General features: G+C 33.6%; 1 protein-coding gene across 4 annotated transcripts in view; it reads left to right on the forward strand.

Annotated features, from left to right (window-relative positions):
• The window catches only part of LOC130666536 (Bardet-Biedl syndrome 4 protein), a 234,879-nt gene that overhangs the window by 154,309 nt on the left and 64,962 nt on the right, over positions 1-15,608 (forward strand). For 3 of the 4 annotated variants that reach the window (XM_057467646.1, XM_057467647.1, XM_057467648.1), the window contains one exon: positions 7,383-7,554. In XM_057467646.1, the coding sequence (XP_057323629.1) occupies positions 7,383-7,554 (172 nt within the window). Of the gene's footprint in view, positions 1-7,382; positions 7,555-9,060; positions 9,375-15,608 lie in introns of those variants that run through there. The other variant, XM_057467649.1, reaches the window with a different exon arrangement.

Below are 15,608 nucleotides of genomic sequence, written 5' to 3' on the forward strand. Positions count from 1 at the left end.
GCGAAATCTATTTCTCTCGAGGAGGTTTTAAGGGACCCCACTCCAAGGCCTTCTGCCAAGGGGTGGTAGGCGATACTATCCGCGTAGGTGGGGGTTTGTTGGAGGCCATCCACTTACCCTCTGGGACGGGAGTTCGTATAGGGCCGACGGGGTAGTCAACCAGACTCGCCTGAAGCACCCGGGAGGGGTAGTACCGCGTTGTAGTCCGTGACATTTTGATTATGTGTGTTGTATATTGTCTGACCGCGTAAAACCGTGATAAATTGTTAAATCAACAATAAGCCGTGATAAGTTGTTTAAATAACAACAAAACCGTGATTATACAATGTAAAAAACCGCGTTTAATTATTAATCTTAATTATTGTAAGAGGTGGTAGAACAGGGCTTGAAGCCATTGTAAATTTATTTAACATAAATCCTAGTTTGTTCTTGTTTTTGTTTAAATCTGTGTTTTTCTTTCTTTTGGAAAAGATTTCTTTTTCTTTGTTTAAGTAAAGCTTTGTTGATTGTTAATTAAAAACTGTCTATATTTAAAAGACCCCTCTTTCAACCCTCGACTCCGGCGAGCTAAACCGAGCGAAAAGAGGTAGTTGTATTATTTATACCTTCAATTTTATTAATTAATGATTCTAATAATTACTTTCCTTTGTTGATTAAATTGATCATACTTTTAATCACTAATTTCTTCGATCCAACTTCTGGTTCGTCTAAATTCCGAGTTTCTGGTAACACACACAGACTGATTCGACGTTTCTCTGATACTAATTAACTAATTTATTACTTTTCGTTATATTTTAATTTAAAACCCAATTTTAACCGTTACAATATACATAAATAAATTAGTTAAAGTCCTGGAAGAAATTGGGATCAAATGTAGACTATTCGCGGATGACATTATATTATATTTCTCGAGTAGATATTTAAAGCTCATTGAATCGGTGACACGACATTTGACCCGAAGACAAAATACCCACGACAAAATACCCACGACAAAATACCTGACGACAAAATACCCGCAAACCAAAACACCCCCGACAAAACACCCGCAATCTAAAACTTTCGCCACATGGTGTGATGCTTTTTGGGACCAAGATAATTCATCCCGAGAATCAATTAAAAATAAAAAAAAGAACGGAGAAAAAAATATCTTTGTTTTTTTTTTTTCCGTGAAATAAGAGTATCTCAATAAGGGGGTCCAGGGGCAAAGCCCCGGTAGGGTTCAGGGACCTAGTGGAACTTTTGGTATTTTTTATGTGTGGATATATTTTTGTAACTGCACAAACAAAATTCGTGAAAAAAGGGCGCGATGTTTCACACCCTGTTGTGTGTGGATACATTGATTTAATTTCACACACACGAAATTCGTGAAAAAAAGACGCTATTTTTCACACTTTTTTATGTGTGGGTACATTTTTTTAATTGCACACACTAAAGTCGTATTTAATAATAATAATAGTTATTAGTATTATATGTTAATAACAATTGTTATTAGTATTTTATTTTTTTGTGAAAAAAAAATGTAGAATTAAAAAAATTAATTATTTGCCGTCGGGTATTTTGTCTTCGGGTCAAATGTCACGTAGCCCATTGAATCAAAACTGAATAAAGCGCTTGAATCATTATATAAATGGTTAAGTGACAGACAACTAAAAATAAATATTAACAAAACTAATTTTATGATATTACATGAACAAATATTGAATAATATTACAGAAAAATGTACGATTAAATTAAATAGTCAAAAAATTAATAAGTTAAGTTAAAATCGCTAAGTACTTAGACATTGTAATTGACGACAATTTATCATTTAATGAAAATGCAGTATACACAGCGAGCAAAGCCGCATCAAGAATCAACTTAATATCTAGATTAGGAAACTCTGTAACAACTTATACAAAAACTATCATGTATGAATCGATAATTGCTCCGATCTTTGATTATTGCAGTACGAAAATGATAAATTACAGTCATAAACAGTTAAAACTATTACAGAAGCTAAACTACCGAGCTATGAGGTTAATACTAGGTGTTAATAAATATACAAAAATAGAATTAATGGTGGAAACTCTAGGATAGATGTCGATCAAGCAAAGAATAAAATATAATACACAAATTTGAATTCGTAAATGACCAATAATCTAATGCCAACATACTTACAAAATCGCATAGAATTAAATAGTAATAAACATAATTATAATACACGTCATTGTTCTAACATAAACATGAATCGTAATAGAACTCACACAGGCGAAAAATCGATAACTTATCGAGGTTTCCAATGGTACAATGAATCACCGAACGAAATAAAAAATGGATTGACTCTCGGACGGTTCGAAAAAGCTTTAAAAGAGGATATCTGACATACTAACTAATTTGTGCAAGAAAAATATATGTATAAATTGTAAAGAAATAGCAAATATGCTAATTAATGAAGTTATGTTATTATTATTTCTTTTTTTTGTTGAATGCTCAGGGGGTTATCCCCAGTAGTCCAACTCTGCCGAGGGCTCCACTTGAGCGCCAAATCGTTACTGCTGCGATTCTTCATCAAAAAGTTTCGTTGCCTTAGGATCTAGACTGAGGGATCCGAGGATACCAGCCTTTTGCATCCGCGATGCCAGAAACTCAACTTGCGCTGAACTAGTTGGTATTCTAGCCAGTGCAGACACAAAAGTCTGCTTTATCCCTTCATCCCTAGGACGCCAACAATGAGTACGACAAGTTTGACACGGTAGCCTGGGTAAAGTTTGCCAATTTCAAGCAGGAGATCCTGATATATCTGGTGTTTGCGCTTTTCTTTTACCGTGACGTTATACTCAGCAGGTGCTGAGAACTCGATGACATAAACGTCACGAGCGGTTTTATCGAAGAGCACAATATCAGGTTTGTTGTGATCTATTTTCCGAGTTGTTTCAGATGGCCCGTTCGTTTGTTATTATTATTATTACTATTATTTTTATATTTTCTTTAAATACCGATAACTCAAGAACAACACATTGTCCGAAGTTATATAGTTTCTTGATATAAAGAGAAAGAATCAAGCTAAAAGAGTTTTTAGGTTACATTATTGAAAAAAAATATCTGGAAACCCGTTGACCTTGTGGTCGAGCCTCGATACTTTCCGCTGTTTTCGCGCTGAAGGAGCTTAAAAGCATTATTGTTCACACATGTTGAGCATCCTTGAGCAAGACAATACCTTTAAGTACTGTTGTATTTTCGTGCTCTTTAAGCTTGGAAGAAGTTAGCCATGAATTAAAACATGATTCAAAACAATTTGAAACAATTTAATTTTAATACTATATAGATATAAATTCATTATTGAGTAAATCATTTTCTTTAATTATTATTTAACGATTCGCTCACAATGATGCTCACTAAATCAAATATTTTCAGATGGAAATTATGAAAAATTATCAAGCTGAAGCGTTACATAATCTTTGAATCAAACCAGAGCGTTCAAATATAAAACGTTCGAAAAAAATGTCATAAACAGTGATTTCTCAAAATTTTTGTTGAAGATATTATTCAAACTACGGAACCAATTGCAATGAAGTAGGTTGTGATTATCATAAACCATTAAAACAAAGGATCAGTATAAGATTTAGAACATATGAGGAATCACATTATGCTTTGTCCAGAAAAAATGTTGTCAATTGTTAATTTCTTGAATTTTTCATTGCTGATATCTTTCGAACAAATCAACAGTTTTCAAAGTTCGAAGTCGCATTATACGCAGCTTTTCAGCTTCTAATGTGAATAAGTTTGAAGAATCAATCAGCTCTGCGACTTTCAAGTTAATTAAAAAAAAAAAAATGTGATTGGAATTATTTCGAGAACTACATTTCTTGAAAGATCCCGTTTTTTCTGGTTGAGACAGCATTCGATGCAGCTTATAGTCGTTCAGAGCTGATTTGATTTAGGAATAAACCAATTCAATAATCTCTAAAATTGTGGAGAAAATCGTAAAAAATCAACGTTTTCGTATTCTTTCGCCGACGATATCTCTCGGATAGATTATCTGATTGAACCGTTTTTTACGAAAATCGAATGCGTATTTTCAGATCTAGAGCTAATTGGATTTTGGAATTGATTGAATACAGTTTTCAAAATATTTGAGAAGAACAAATAATAATATTTTTTTCCGTGTTTCTAAAATGTCTCTGAACCTATTTAATTAAGTTATCTCAAATTTGCATGAAATCTACGTTCTCACGGGATCTATCGGATGCCGCGAGAATCATCTAGATCGGTTAATTTGTAAAAAAAGATATGATTGGTTTACACACACACACAGACACTTTTCTAAAAATGTCTGAACAGTATCATATGTCTTTCAGACGTTGACACCTTATAAAGACTTGATTTTTGGAAATCAGGATAAAAATATTGAATTCTCGAATTTTTCATAATTTGTAATTATTTAAGTGGGAAGTTAATGATGTGTTGAAGACGATTGCCTTTCTAGAAAGTAAAATTAAATTGTAAAAATGTGATTACCTTCGGTTTTTCGTAATTTTGAAAATACTATTGGTCATAATTAATTAATGTAACTAGACCGAAGTCTGCCTTCTTTTTATAGGAGACCCTTTTCTCACGCTTTTGAGTATACACGTGACTGTTAATGATAAAAAAGTTTTCGCTGAATCGAATGACTGAATCTTCGAGGTTAAATTTTTTTTGTCCTGCGACCGTTTTCCGCACACCAACATCGTTTTGAAAATCGACTTAAAATTTAAGATTTTCTCAATTCCATTTAATTTTTTCGACTAGGCTTCTCGTATTAGAAGAAATCCGTAGAGTAGGCTCACATTGATTTTTCTTTTTACTTTATTATTACAGTATCCAGTAATTTAGTCAGTAACTGATCATGTGGAAAACAAATTAACGTTGGTACGCTAAAAAACCACCATTGGGTTTGCGTTTTTACACGAATTATCCAAGTAACACATGCTTGAGCAAGATTCTTGTGCCAGGGCCTTGACCGAAACCCCTAATCACTAGTGTCCTTTTTTACGTTTGGGTCTCGCACAAGATCATGTAGCAAGAAATCGTCATCAAGACTTCTGTATGACTCGCTCAAGGCATTGTACACAAGAATATTGAAGATATTTTAGATACGGTGCAGTTGAAAAGGTTGTGGCACATTTCTTGCACCAGTAACTGGCAGCAGGTACTTACGCATGGCTTACTCATGATCCGCTCAAGGTTCAAGGTCAATTTTGAGCCTTAAGCAGATCTTGAGTGAGCCATACGCCACTATTTTCAACATGCTGCTCGCGCCAGTCTTCCTTCAGAATTGAGTTATCATCTGGCACAAATTTTTTGTGCTAGGCTTGCACTAGACTTGCTTTTGAAGTCTAGCCACAAGTATTTGTAGGAAGACACATAGGTAGGAAAAGACACTAACGTCTATAAAACTTGAGACCAGGCTTGCTCAAGCCTTGAACAAGTTTGTAATATGGGTATGAGCTAACGGTAAAGATGTTACATACGCTAAGGAAATAGGAAGAAGTAGGTATTTTAATTTTTTAGAACTTGTGACTATTTTTGTAGATATAATGATTATAACAGCACACAAAAAAGTGGTTTGTGCATTTGGCTTGACCAACCTAGGGTGATGTATTTCGATGCACTGAATTCAAATTTGTCCTTGGTTTGGCTCGTACACCCCCAAAATTTTGAGTAAATTGCAAAAAATTGGCTAAAAATTGCAATCAAATGCAGTTATGCAAGCGAAAACATTTTTTCGACCTAAAGCAAGTATGTTTGTTGTGTATTTCGATGCGCTTAATTCAAACATGAAGATCATTTAGCTCACCATGCCTCTAAAATTAAAGTAAATTGCAAAATATTGCTACAAATGGCTAAAAAATCGTGAAAAATTGCAATTTCGCAAAAGGAAGAAAAGAATTCTCGATCTAGATCAACTTTTTTCTTATGTATTTTGATGTGCTGAATTCGAATCCGGGATGGTTTAGCTTGTACACCTTTCAACTTTGAATGAATTGTTAAAAAACGCTAAAAGTAGCCAAAAATCGTAAAACGTAGTAAAAAAATATTTGCCACCACCACTGCCTATTGAGTTGGGCCTCATAAAACAGTATCTCAAAAGTCTGGATCAAAGGGTGACAGTTTCTAGTACTTGAGAGAAAAGTTTCCCGCGATAAGTGATGTAAAATCAAAAGAGGGAATTTCCAATGGACCCCAAATTTAAACTGATTTCGAAGACGCAAAGATTGTCGAAAAAATAAACGAAAATGAGAAAACAGCTTGGGTAAATCTCATCAATGTTTAACAAAAATTCTTGGCAAACAATAAAAGTGGAAATTACGAGACTTTAGTTAAAAAGTTGTTGGAAAATTACAATCATTTCCGTTGATTGATAAATCTTAAATTGCACTTGCTATATCCTTACCGTGACCATATTCCTAAAAATCTTCGAGACTAGAGTAAAGAACAAAGAGAACGATTCCATCAAGGTATGAGTGAAATTGGGAGTAAGTATCAAGGAAAGTGGGATGTCAACATGATGGCAGATTTTTGCTTGACGCTAAAAAAACAATACCAAGAGAATATAGAAAACGAAAGAGGAATCCGTTGCGTAGGTCATTTGAAGAGAAAAGAGTTTAATACAAGCGAAGAACAGCATAAAATCAAGGGAGGTCTTTTTTGATCCTTTTAATCACTATTTATGGATGTTATAGTATAATTAGTAGAGAATCATGTAGAGTTTATTATTGTGATTAAGAATAACACTTTTTTTTTGATATTATCTACTACTTTATGACTAATTTTTACAATTTTTGGCGTTTCTTCGCAATTTATCCAAATTTGGAGAGTGTAGGAGCCAAAAAAAACTTTAGATTCGGATTCAGTGCAACAAGATTCATATGATAAATGTTAGATTTGGATTCAGAAATTTTTTTTCGTTTGCATAGTTGCCATTTTTTACGATTTTTCAGGTATTTTTAGCGGTTTTTTTGCAATTTAATTTTGGAGGCATGTCAAGCTAAATAATCTCCATACTTGGATTCAGCGCATCAAAATACATAAGAAACACACTCGATTAAGGTCGACAAAAATTTTTTCGCTTGTCTAACTGCATTTGGTTGTGATTTTTAGCAGTTTTTTGCAATTTACTCAGAATGTTGAGGGTGTACGTGCCAAACCGACCACAAATTCGAATTCAGCGCATCGAAATACGTAACCCTAGGTAGATCTAGTCAAATGTACAAACCACTTTTTTGTGTGCCGGTGTTACGTATAATAAATTGGTTTCTTCTCTTTATGTCGATATAAGTCAACAATTTATCAAATTTTGCGAACTGACATAACTTACATTCAAATTTAGTCTAATAAAAAAATTATTTTTATCATTGCAGGCGATAAGTTGTTTAAAAAGAGCTCACTATTTCCACCCTACAACTTTGTCAACAGCATGTATTTTGGGAAAAGTTCTTATAATTACAAACCAGTTTGCCTCAGCAGCTATCTATTTATGTAGTGCAGTTACTGGAGGAACTAAAAATTACATTCCATTTTTACTACTCAGTTGTAAGTGTAATCAAGTTCAAATAACTTTTTCTGCATGTCTACTTGCAATTAATTAAAAAATGTAGCATCACTATGTAATTCAAATTATTGAGAATGACTCCTTGTGATTTGACTGGTCTGGTCGTTTGATATAGCCAAACCTGCATAGCAGTATGATATGAACGGACACACCATCTACAAATTTATTTTATTAGTAGTGTCGTTGCGTAACAAAATAAAAACCGGAACACGTGAAACCAGTAATGACGCAGTGAGTAGTCGCTCACGACGGGTCCAAATCATCTAAATAAAATCTTTAAAATTAGTATGATCAAGGCAGTGAAAAAATATATAATGGAAAGGAAAGGTTAATGGACTTACAAAGTGCGAGAAAATTTACTTTCCTCACTTTTTTTTTCTCAATACCTTAAAATTTGGAACCATTCCAATTGGCAATACGAATCCATCATATAGGCTCAAATTTTTCATCCTCTGTCCTTCCCTTTTGCCTCTTTTTTATTAAGATTAGTTGTTTTGTTGATGTTTCTATATTTTTGTCGTTCGTGAATCCACTTTCCTTTATCCTAATCAGATTTAGTGCGTGCTGCAAATAAAACATATTGGTATTTGCACCTATAAGTTGAGAATAGGATTAGTTAAGTGCAATTATAATTACGCGAATTTTATTGACATCCCTTTCCGTGTTGTTGTAAAGGTTAAACGCGAATCACAAACGCCGGCGACAAATTCAATAGAAGTGGTGCCAGACAAAACAACTAAATTAAGCTACCAACGGATGTTTATATGGTCAATGAATTAATCTTGAGGAATAAAAATCGAATTTTTCTGATAACAGTTGCAAAGCAAGTGAAAATGAAATAGTAACCTTACCTTGAAAAGATGAGGCACACCGATAAAGAAATAATAGTTAACTCCTTCTCAAAATCAGATTGAATATTTGATAGCTAATCACAACTAAAAATTTCAGATAAGTGATCACCCGACAATGTCAGGTGAACATAGCCGAGTTAATTTTATAACTTACCACTTTTTTGTATCGATTATTCGTCTTCTCTTGCGATAGTATCGATAAATATTATAGAGTATACCCATACTGAATTATACGTGCTAGTAATTGACGTTCCTTAGATAAAAAGGCGGGCTAATCAAGAAAAATAATCGAAATTCTACTAATTGCGGTCGAAAGAGGAAGAATAATGAATAATAACATAAGCAGAAACCAAAAAAAAACTAAATAAATAAAAGCGCGTACTACTTTTCTTATAATTACGATAATCATTATTATTAATATTATTAATTATTGATTGCTGATCTATACTTCGTAATCCGGATGTTAAAGTAATAAACAGAGACTGGATCGTAATACGCTGCAAGTTAAAGTAAAAAAGAAAAAAAACAATTAAGCAAATTTGAGATTACGGGTCATTCTCTCCTTTCTCTTCTTCATTAATAACAAACTTACAAATAATGTAAATAAATCTGTAAATTTGGAAATGTTTTTTTCAGTAAGCACCTTACGTACAGTATTTAGACCGGCACAGAAGAAAAAAATTCGTTTTTACTTTTGACCGGACCCACCTACGGACATGTATTTCGACCCGCTGAATCCGAATTTGGAGTCCATTTGGCCCGGTCACCCTCTAGATTTGAGTAAAATTAAAAAAATTGCGGAAAACTGCAGGCGCAGCGATGAAAAAATTTCTGTCGACCCGGATCAAGTATCAAGGATCATATTTTTATGTATTTAAACTCACTGAATTTGAATCTGAACGTTAATTAGTCCTTTGAGCCGTCGAAATTTGAAAAATTGCGATAGACCGAAAAAAATTTCAAGAAATCATGAAAAATCGAAATTATCAAGATGAACAAAATTTTTCGATTCAGATTGGGTACGATTTTTATTCATTTTGTTTCACTGAATCAGAAGCTGAAGTTTTCTTGTTCCATAAACGTTTTAAAATTTAAAAACATTTAAAAAATTCAAAAAATTGGGAAAATTGCAGTTATAAATATGAGAAAAAATCTATAAAACATGATTGAATACTTTCATCATATTTTTCACGCATAAGATACAAGTTTTGAATCTGAAAATATAAAAAATTGTAATGTCTATAAAAAATGACGGTCAACTAGCATGAAGAGAACGATTTGCTAGAATTTTAAACTGTTCTTCGTTGGTATCGAACTCTTTTGTTTTCAAACGATCTACGCAGTGGATTTTTCTTCCGTTTGTTATCATTTCTTGGTGCATCCCTTTTAAGTGTCCAGCTAAAATCTGCCATCATATTGATATTTTAATTTCCCTGATACCTAGTCTCCATTACACTTATGTCGTGATAGAATCGTTCTCCCTGTTCGTCACTGTAGTCTCCAAGATTTTCAGGAAAGTGGTCGACGTAAGAATCCATGAAGTTTAGTTTGACGTTCATTAAGCAACTGTTACGTAAACTTGAGGAAATCGTCGTATATAATCTATTATTATTCGTTGGCTACCAGCCTATACGAATTTGAACCCGAATATAATTTATTATTAGAGAGTCTACGTAAGAGAAATACTGCCCGTTTTTGCCCTGGTTTTTAAACCAATAGACAGGGATGGGTGACTTTAATTGAGAAATACGGAATAAAACAGTAATTCAGGTTATCCCTTTTTATTGTTATTCAAAAAAAAACACACGTGATAATTATATGAAAATATATAAAAAAAACAATACAAATATTAATAAAATGAAGATTAAATATAAATGAAATTTGGTCTTACTTACTCGATTTGGTGTTGGATGTTCTTTTTTCTTATTTCAATATTTAGATTCTATTTTTAACTATTTGTTTGAATTTCCTCAAATTATTTAGATTTTACCTTTAACTGTTTGTTTAAATTTACTCAAAATTATTAAGATTTTACTTTTAACTATTTGTTTTAAATTTATAAAGGATAATGAAAATGTTTAAGATTCACTTTTCGAAATAATTATGAATAAACCAGGAACTGCGACTATTCACAGCTGTTACTTCCGTCAGACTGATTCTGTTATGTCCAATAAATTTTTTTATTTCATTTATTTTATTTCATAAATAAATTTACGAATCTCCTCTTTATAAAATCACGCGGAAACGCAGCGTCAGTTCTACCATCACTTATGTGTATAAAAGTAGTGCGACGATTTTTGCAATAACGATTGACGAATAAATAAAAACTTGTCGTCATTTCCCACCAATGACAGCAATTTAATTACTCCCATCAAACATCAATCAAAAGTTTTTAAATAGCCTGAGCACCATGGCTCAGGGCCATAGTTGTTGATCAAATTTTCAGATCTCGAGTCCTACGGTATCGTGTAAACGGTGTCGTGGTTGTTGATCAGATCTTTAAATTTCGAGTCCTACGGTCCGCGTAAACGGCGTCGATAGCTCGTAATCTTATTGCAAAAATCTGTCCTAGACTAGGCAATAAGTAACCGTCCTAAATAAAAGGTACTAGGCCGATAGTTCCTATCGTGTAGTGTTATTATTTTATTAACCCTTAACGGCCACACCTCCCTCAGGCCTCATAACGGCCACATGGGGTAACTCATTACCCCACGCTGAAAAACCCGGCCAAACAAGATGTGTAAATGTTTTTGAGACTTTTCACTAATTGGGTCATGTTCGTTGACGAGTTCTTCAATATTTCTAATGGTTTAACTTGGTTAGTTTATAGATGGCGTTCTAAAAACTGGTCATATAGGTCAATATTCTAAAAAATGGCTTTCTTTGCAAAAAAATTCACTACTCCGCCATTTTGCAATATTAACGACTAAAACTTTAGGGTTGTCCGCACAATATATACCACTACCACAAAAAAATAACAGTATCCACCAATTTTTCAAAAAGTATAGTTATTTTTTAAAATTACTGGAAGGAAAAATGAAAAAAATTACAAATCATGAAATTGACTTCTTTTGCGTTTTATCGTCTTAAAAATACATATTTATGAATAATTTTTTCTCTTGAGAAGGTTATTTGCATGTTTGGATGTTTAGGTTTCCACTATATTTAAATGGTGTATTACCGTACGATGGACGGTGTGGCTCAATAAGTTATAGATCAAATTGAACGGAATATAGTATAGGGCCGGATAGCTCAACTGGTAGAGCACTCGGCGCGATACCGAATTGGTCTGGGTTCGATTCCCAGTTCGGGCTATCTATTTGTTCTCAATTTTTCTATAAATTGTCTTATTGAGAAGGTTATTTGCATGTTCGCATGTATTAGGTTTCCACTATATTTAAATGGTGTATTACCGTATGATGGACGGTGTGGCTCAATAAGTTATAGACCATTGAAATACAGTGGAAACCTAGAACATGCAAACCTTCTCAATAAGACAATTTATAGATAAATTGAGAAAAATATAGATAGCCCGAACTGAGAATCGAACCCAGACCAATTCGGTATCGCGCCGAGTGCTCTACCAGTTGAGCTATCCGGCACTATGCTATATTCCGTTCAATTTAATCTATAACTTATTGAGCCACACCGTCCATCGTACGGTAATACACCATTTAAATATAGTGGAAACCTAAACATGCAAACATGCAAATAACCTTCTCAATAAGACAATTTATGGATAAATTGAGAAAAATATATTTTTTATTACTAAAAAATGAACATCTTACCTTTATTTTATCGATTGACACTGAAATAAGTTGATAAAAATAAAATAAATATTGTGACTGAACTGCGGTTACGGCCACACTGGGGTAACTAGTTACCCCAGGCCGATAAAACGAACGCTCACAACGCCACTGTGCATTTCTTTGGCTTTCTATGTGGTGAAGTCACATCTCACACATGTCTGTCACCGGCAGATGGGGTTTATTGTATTCATTTGAAACGTTTAAGACCTCGAATCCCACTTTTTTTAAGCCTGGGGTTACTAATCACCCCGTGTGGCCGTTAAGGGCTAACAGCGGTTTATCTTATATTTAGATTCAGTAAAATTGTAAATTGATTAAGGTACTTGGCCGATATTTTTATATCGTGTAGCGGTATTATTTTGTTATTTACAATTATTATAAAAATCACTCCGACTCGATCGGATAGTGACACAAAAATCGAGTGTAATTTTAGTCCGATGTCGGGTCGAGATAATCTGCGCATAAAAAGCCATAAGGCTACATAAGGACGCATTTAAAAATAAGTAAAAATAATTAAAATTAATAATAACCAAATTAAATGATTTTATATCTTTTATGAGTGCAAACCATTGTAACAGTTATAGTGTATAAGTGTTGTAATTTAAAAAGTAAATAAAAAGACAAAAGATCTTAACTTAGTGAGTTCATTCGAAAATAGCACATAAGATTCTATCCTACTACCCCAGTCGCGCCCATTCAACCAACTCCTTCAGGAAGAGGCTGAGTGAGCAGCAAAATCCTGGAAGGTAACAACCTGCCGTACTAGAAAAAAGACTCATCTAAAGGTAAGTGAGAGACATTAAAAATATTTTCTCTCTATTGATCGATTTATAAATGCAACGTGATCCAGCTCGAAGACGTTTGGGTTCATACTCTTCGAAAAACCAACATTAAATAATAAATATAGGAAGTGAAAACCTTCCTCGTATTCTTTACTGTTGTCCACATCCTCCAAATCGCTCGTTAAATTCTTCTATCGCTACCAAAGGGAGAAATCCCGGATAATCAATTTAAATCCAAAGCGGCGGACATAACGATTCTCATTTTTTTGGAAAATGAGAAACTGGCCCTTGAAGAAATCGCGGGAAGTGGGCGGCGTTTTCCCCGGAAGGAAAAAACCTAGGCCAATCGTGCGGTCCTCATTTTTCCCACTATCCCTTTTGGGTACCGATGTTTCGGGTGCGCACTCCCTCCACATGGGTTCCCCTCTGACGTCAGGCATTGGGTCTGTTTTCCATCCCCTCTACCTTATGACGTATTAACTTATATTTTATTTATATTATTTAATTAATAAATTTTTGATTTTATTTAACTAATTTACATTGTTTTTAAATTATTCATATTGTTTGCTTATTCATGTCAATTAGTTTATTTATTTGTTTTTAAATTTTTATATTGTTTTTTAAAATTATTTATTTACCTAAGTTTTCTTTATTGTGGTGAAATTGTTTATTATTTAAAATTTTTTTGTTATTAAAATTATTGATTCGTTTTTTTAAAATTTTTATTTTGTTTGTCCCTTTAAATGGAATGCTAATATTTTTTTATTTAATTTCCGACATTTCAGTATTTTATCAAACTTAAGTTCTAATATTCTTTTAATGCTAGTTTACTTATTTATTCATTTCCTTTTTTTTTGTTCTCAAGTACGAGTTTTCTTTTTCTATTATTTTTTCGCTGTAATATTTTATTCTTAACAACATTTAAAAATTATTAAATTTTATTATCTAACTAAAAACTTTTACCTTTTAATTTATTTAAACATTAATTAGTCTAGACATTGTAATGTACCTTTAAGTGGTTTTCAATTTAGAAAATACATTAAAAATGCGTTACAATTGTACTGTTTGTTTTAGGTCTTATTTTGGAGTGCAGTTTCGACAAAAAAAAGTGCGTCACCTAATGGATTTTTTTTTTTATTACTATTTCTTTAGGCCCGTTGGATTGCGGCCTGATAACATTTCAGCTGCACTCCGACCTTGAAATAAATGAAAGTTTTATGAGAAACGACCAAGAGATAATAATTTCAATATTATACTCTGAATAAAATATTTTAAAATAATATTTAAGAATTGTATACAAAAGAAAATGTTAAATGTCCGAACTGTCGGGCATAACACCCTCACTGTTAGATGGAGGCACATCTTAGTTTACGAAGGTTGCCGTAAATTGTTATCTCTTAGTCGTATCTCTCAGTTCATTTTATTTAAAATGTTGTGCCCAATTCTAACGAGTCAGTCAGTTACTTATTTCTAAACACAAAAAAAATATTAATTATAGATATATCTACTTAACGAAGACTCTGCTGGATTCCGTATGCTTGTGATCTTCGGGTAGTTCCGGGTAAATTTCACTCTGGTTCAATGGTGCCGTAGGAGATTCATTTTTTTCGATGTCGGAGTATCGGACCTCATTGAAACGGGGTCCTCCACGTTTCCTTGCTAAATGTAACAACAGATGGGTAATTGAATCCCACAGTGCTCCGACGAGGTGAATGGACCACCCGTAAACGATGTGCAGCGTATATCCATGGACTGCAACATCCACTACCAATTTGATAAATCGTATGATCACGAAAATTCTGATGATACCATGTTATGACATAAGTTTTTGGGGTTAAAAACAGGCTTTGGTTTCCTCGCTGCACTGGAACTCGGTTGAAGCACTTGTCCGAGTGCTGAATTTTCAACTCCACTAGCACGCATTGGACAATGTGAATTACCTCCCCTGCTACGACTGCCATATATTCAGGTCCCTCCATGAAACGGAATGCGAATTCGTCCGGCTGAGTTGAGGCTATAGCTTAAGTATTCTTTAACATTTATTTTTCTAACTTACATCTATGCAACATTACATCGAAATACAAGGATTGAACTTGACATCTAATATACCTCTCAACATATATAAATTTAGCATTAATATATAGAAACATGTCAAGGTTATCGGCGTTTGTTTCAATTGCGTTATTTCTTTTTAGTACACTAAGGTCTTCACCCTGTACATTTACAGTAAAAATGGTTTCGGATTTAGTTTCTAGTCTGGTCGAAAGACCTTGATATAACATAGTGTACGTATTATCTAAACAATATCTGCGTGGTACTGGATCCCAAGAGGTATTGCCCCGTTCGGGGTCTACACACGATCCAGTATTCAATTTACAATGAAACCCAGAATTTAGGAATATTCTGTTACCTTCTGTTTTGGCTCTAACTAACATAGTTCTGAGTGTTACTCGAACTGTACCCATGACCACTACTGAGTCCCAGGTACCGTACGGGTCGGAGTACTGCATGCCGGAACACGCACCACCTGACGTTACGCTACCCGCCAGGGTTATACTCCACAGCGTAGTTCACTTAGGCAACAATCCGTCAA

This window comes from Microplitis mediator, chromosome 4 (genome assembly GCF_029852145.1).
Source record: "Microplitis mediator isolate UGA2020A chromosome 4, iyMicMedi2.1, whole genome shotgun sequence".
Lineage (NCBI taxonomy): Eukaryota > Metazoa > Arthropoda > Insecta > Hymenoptera > Braconidae > Microplitis > Microplitis mediator.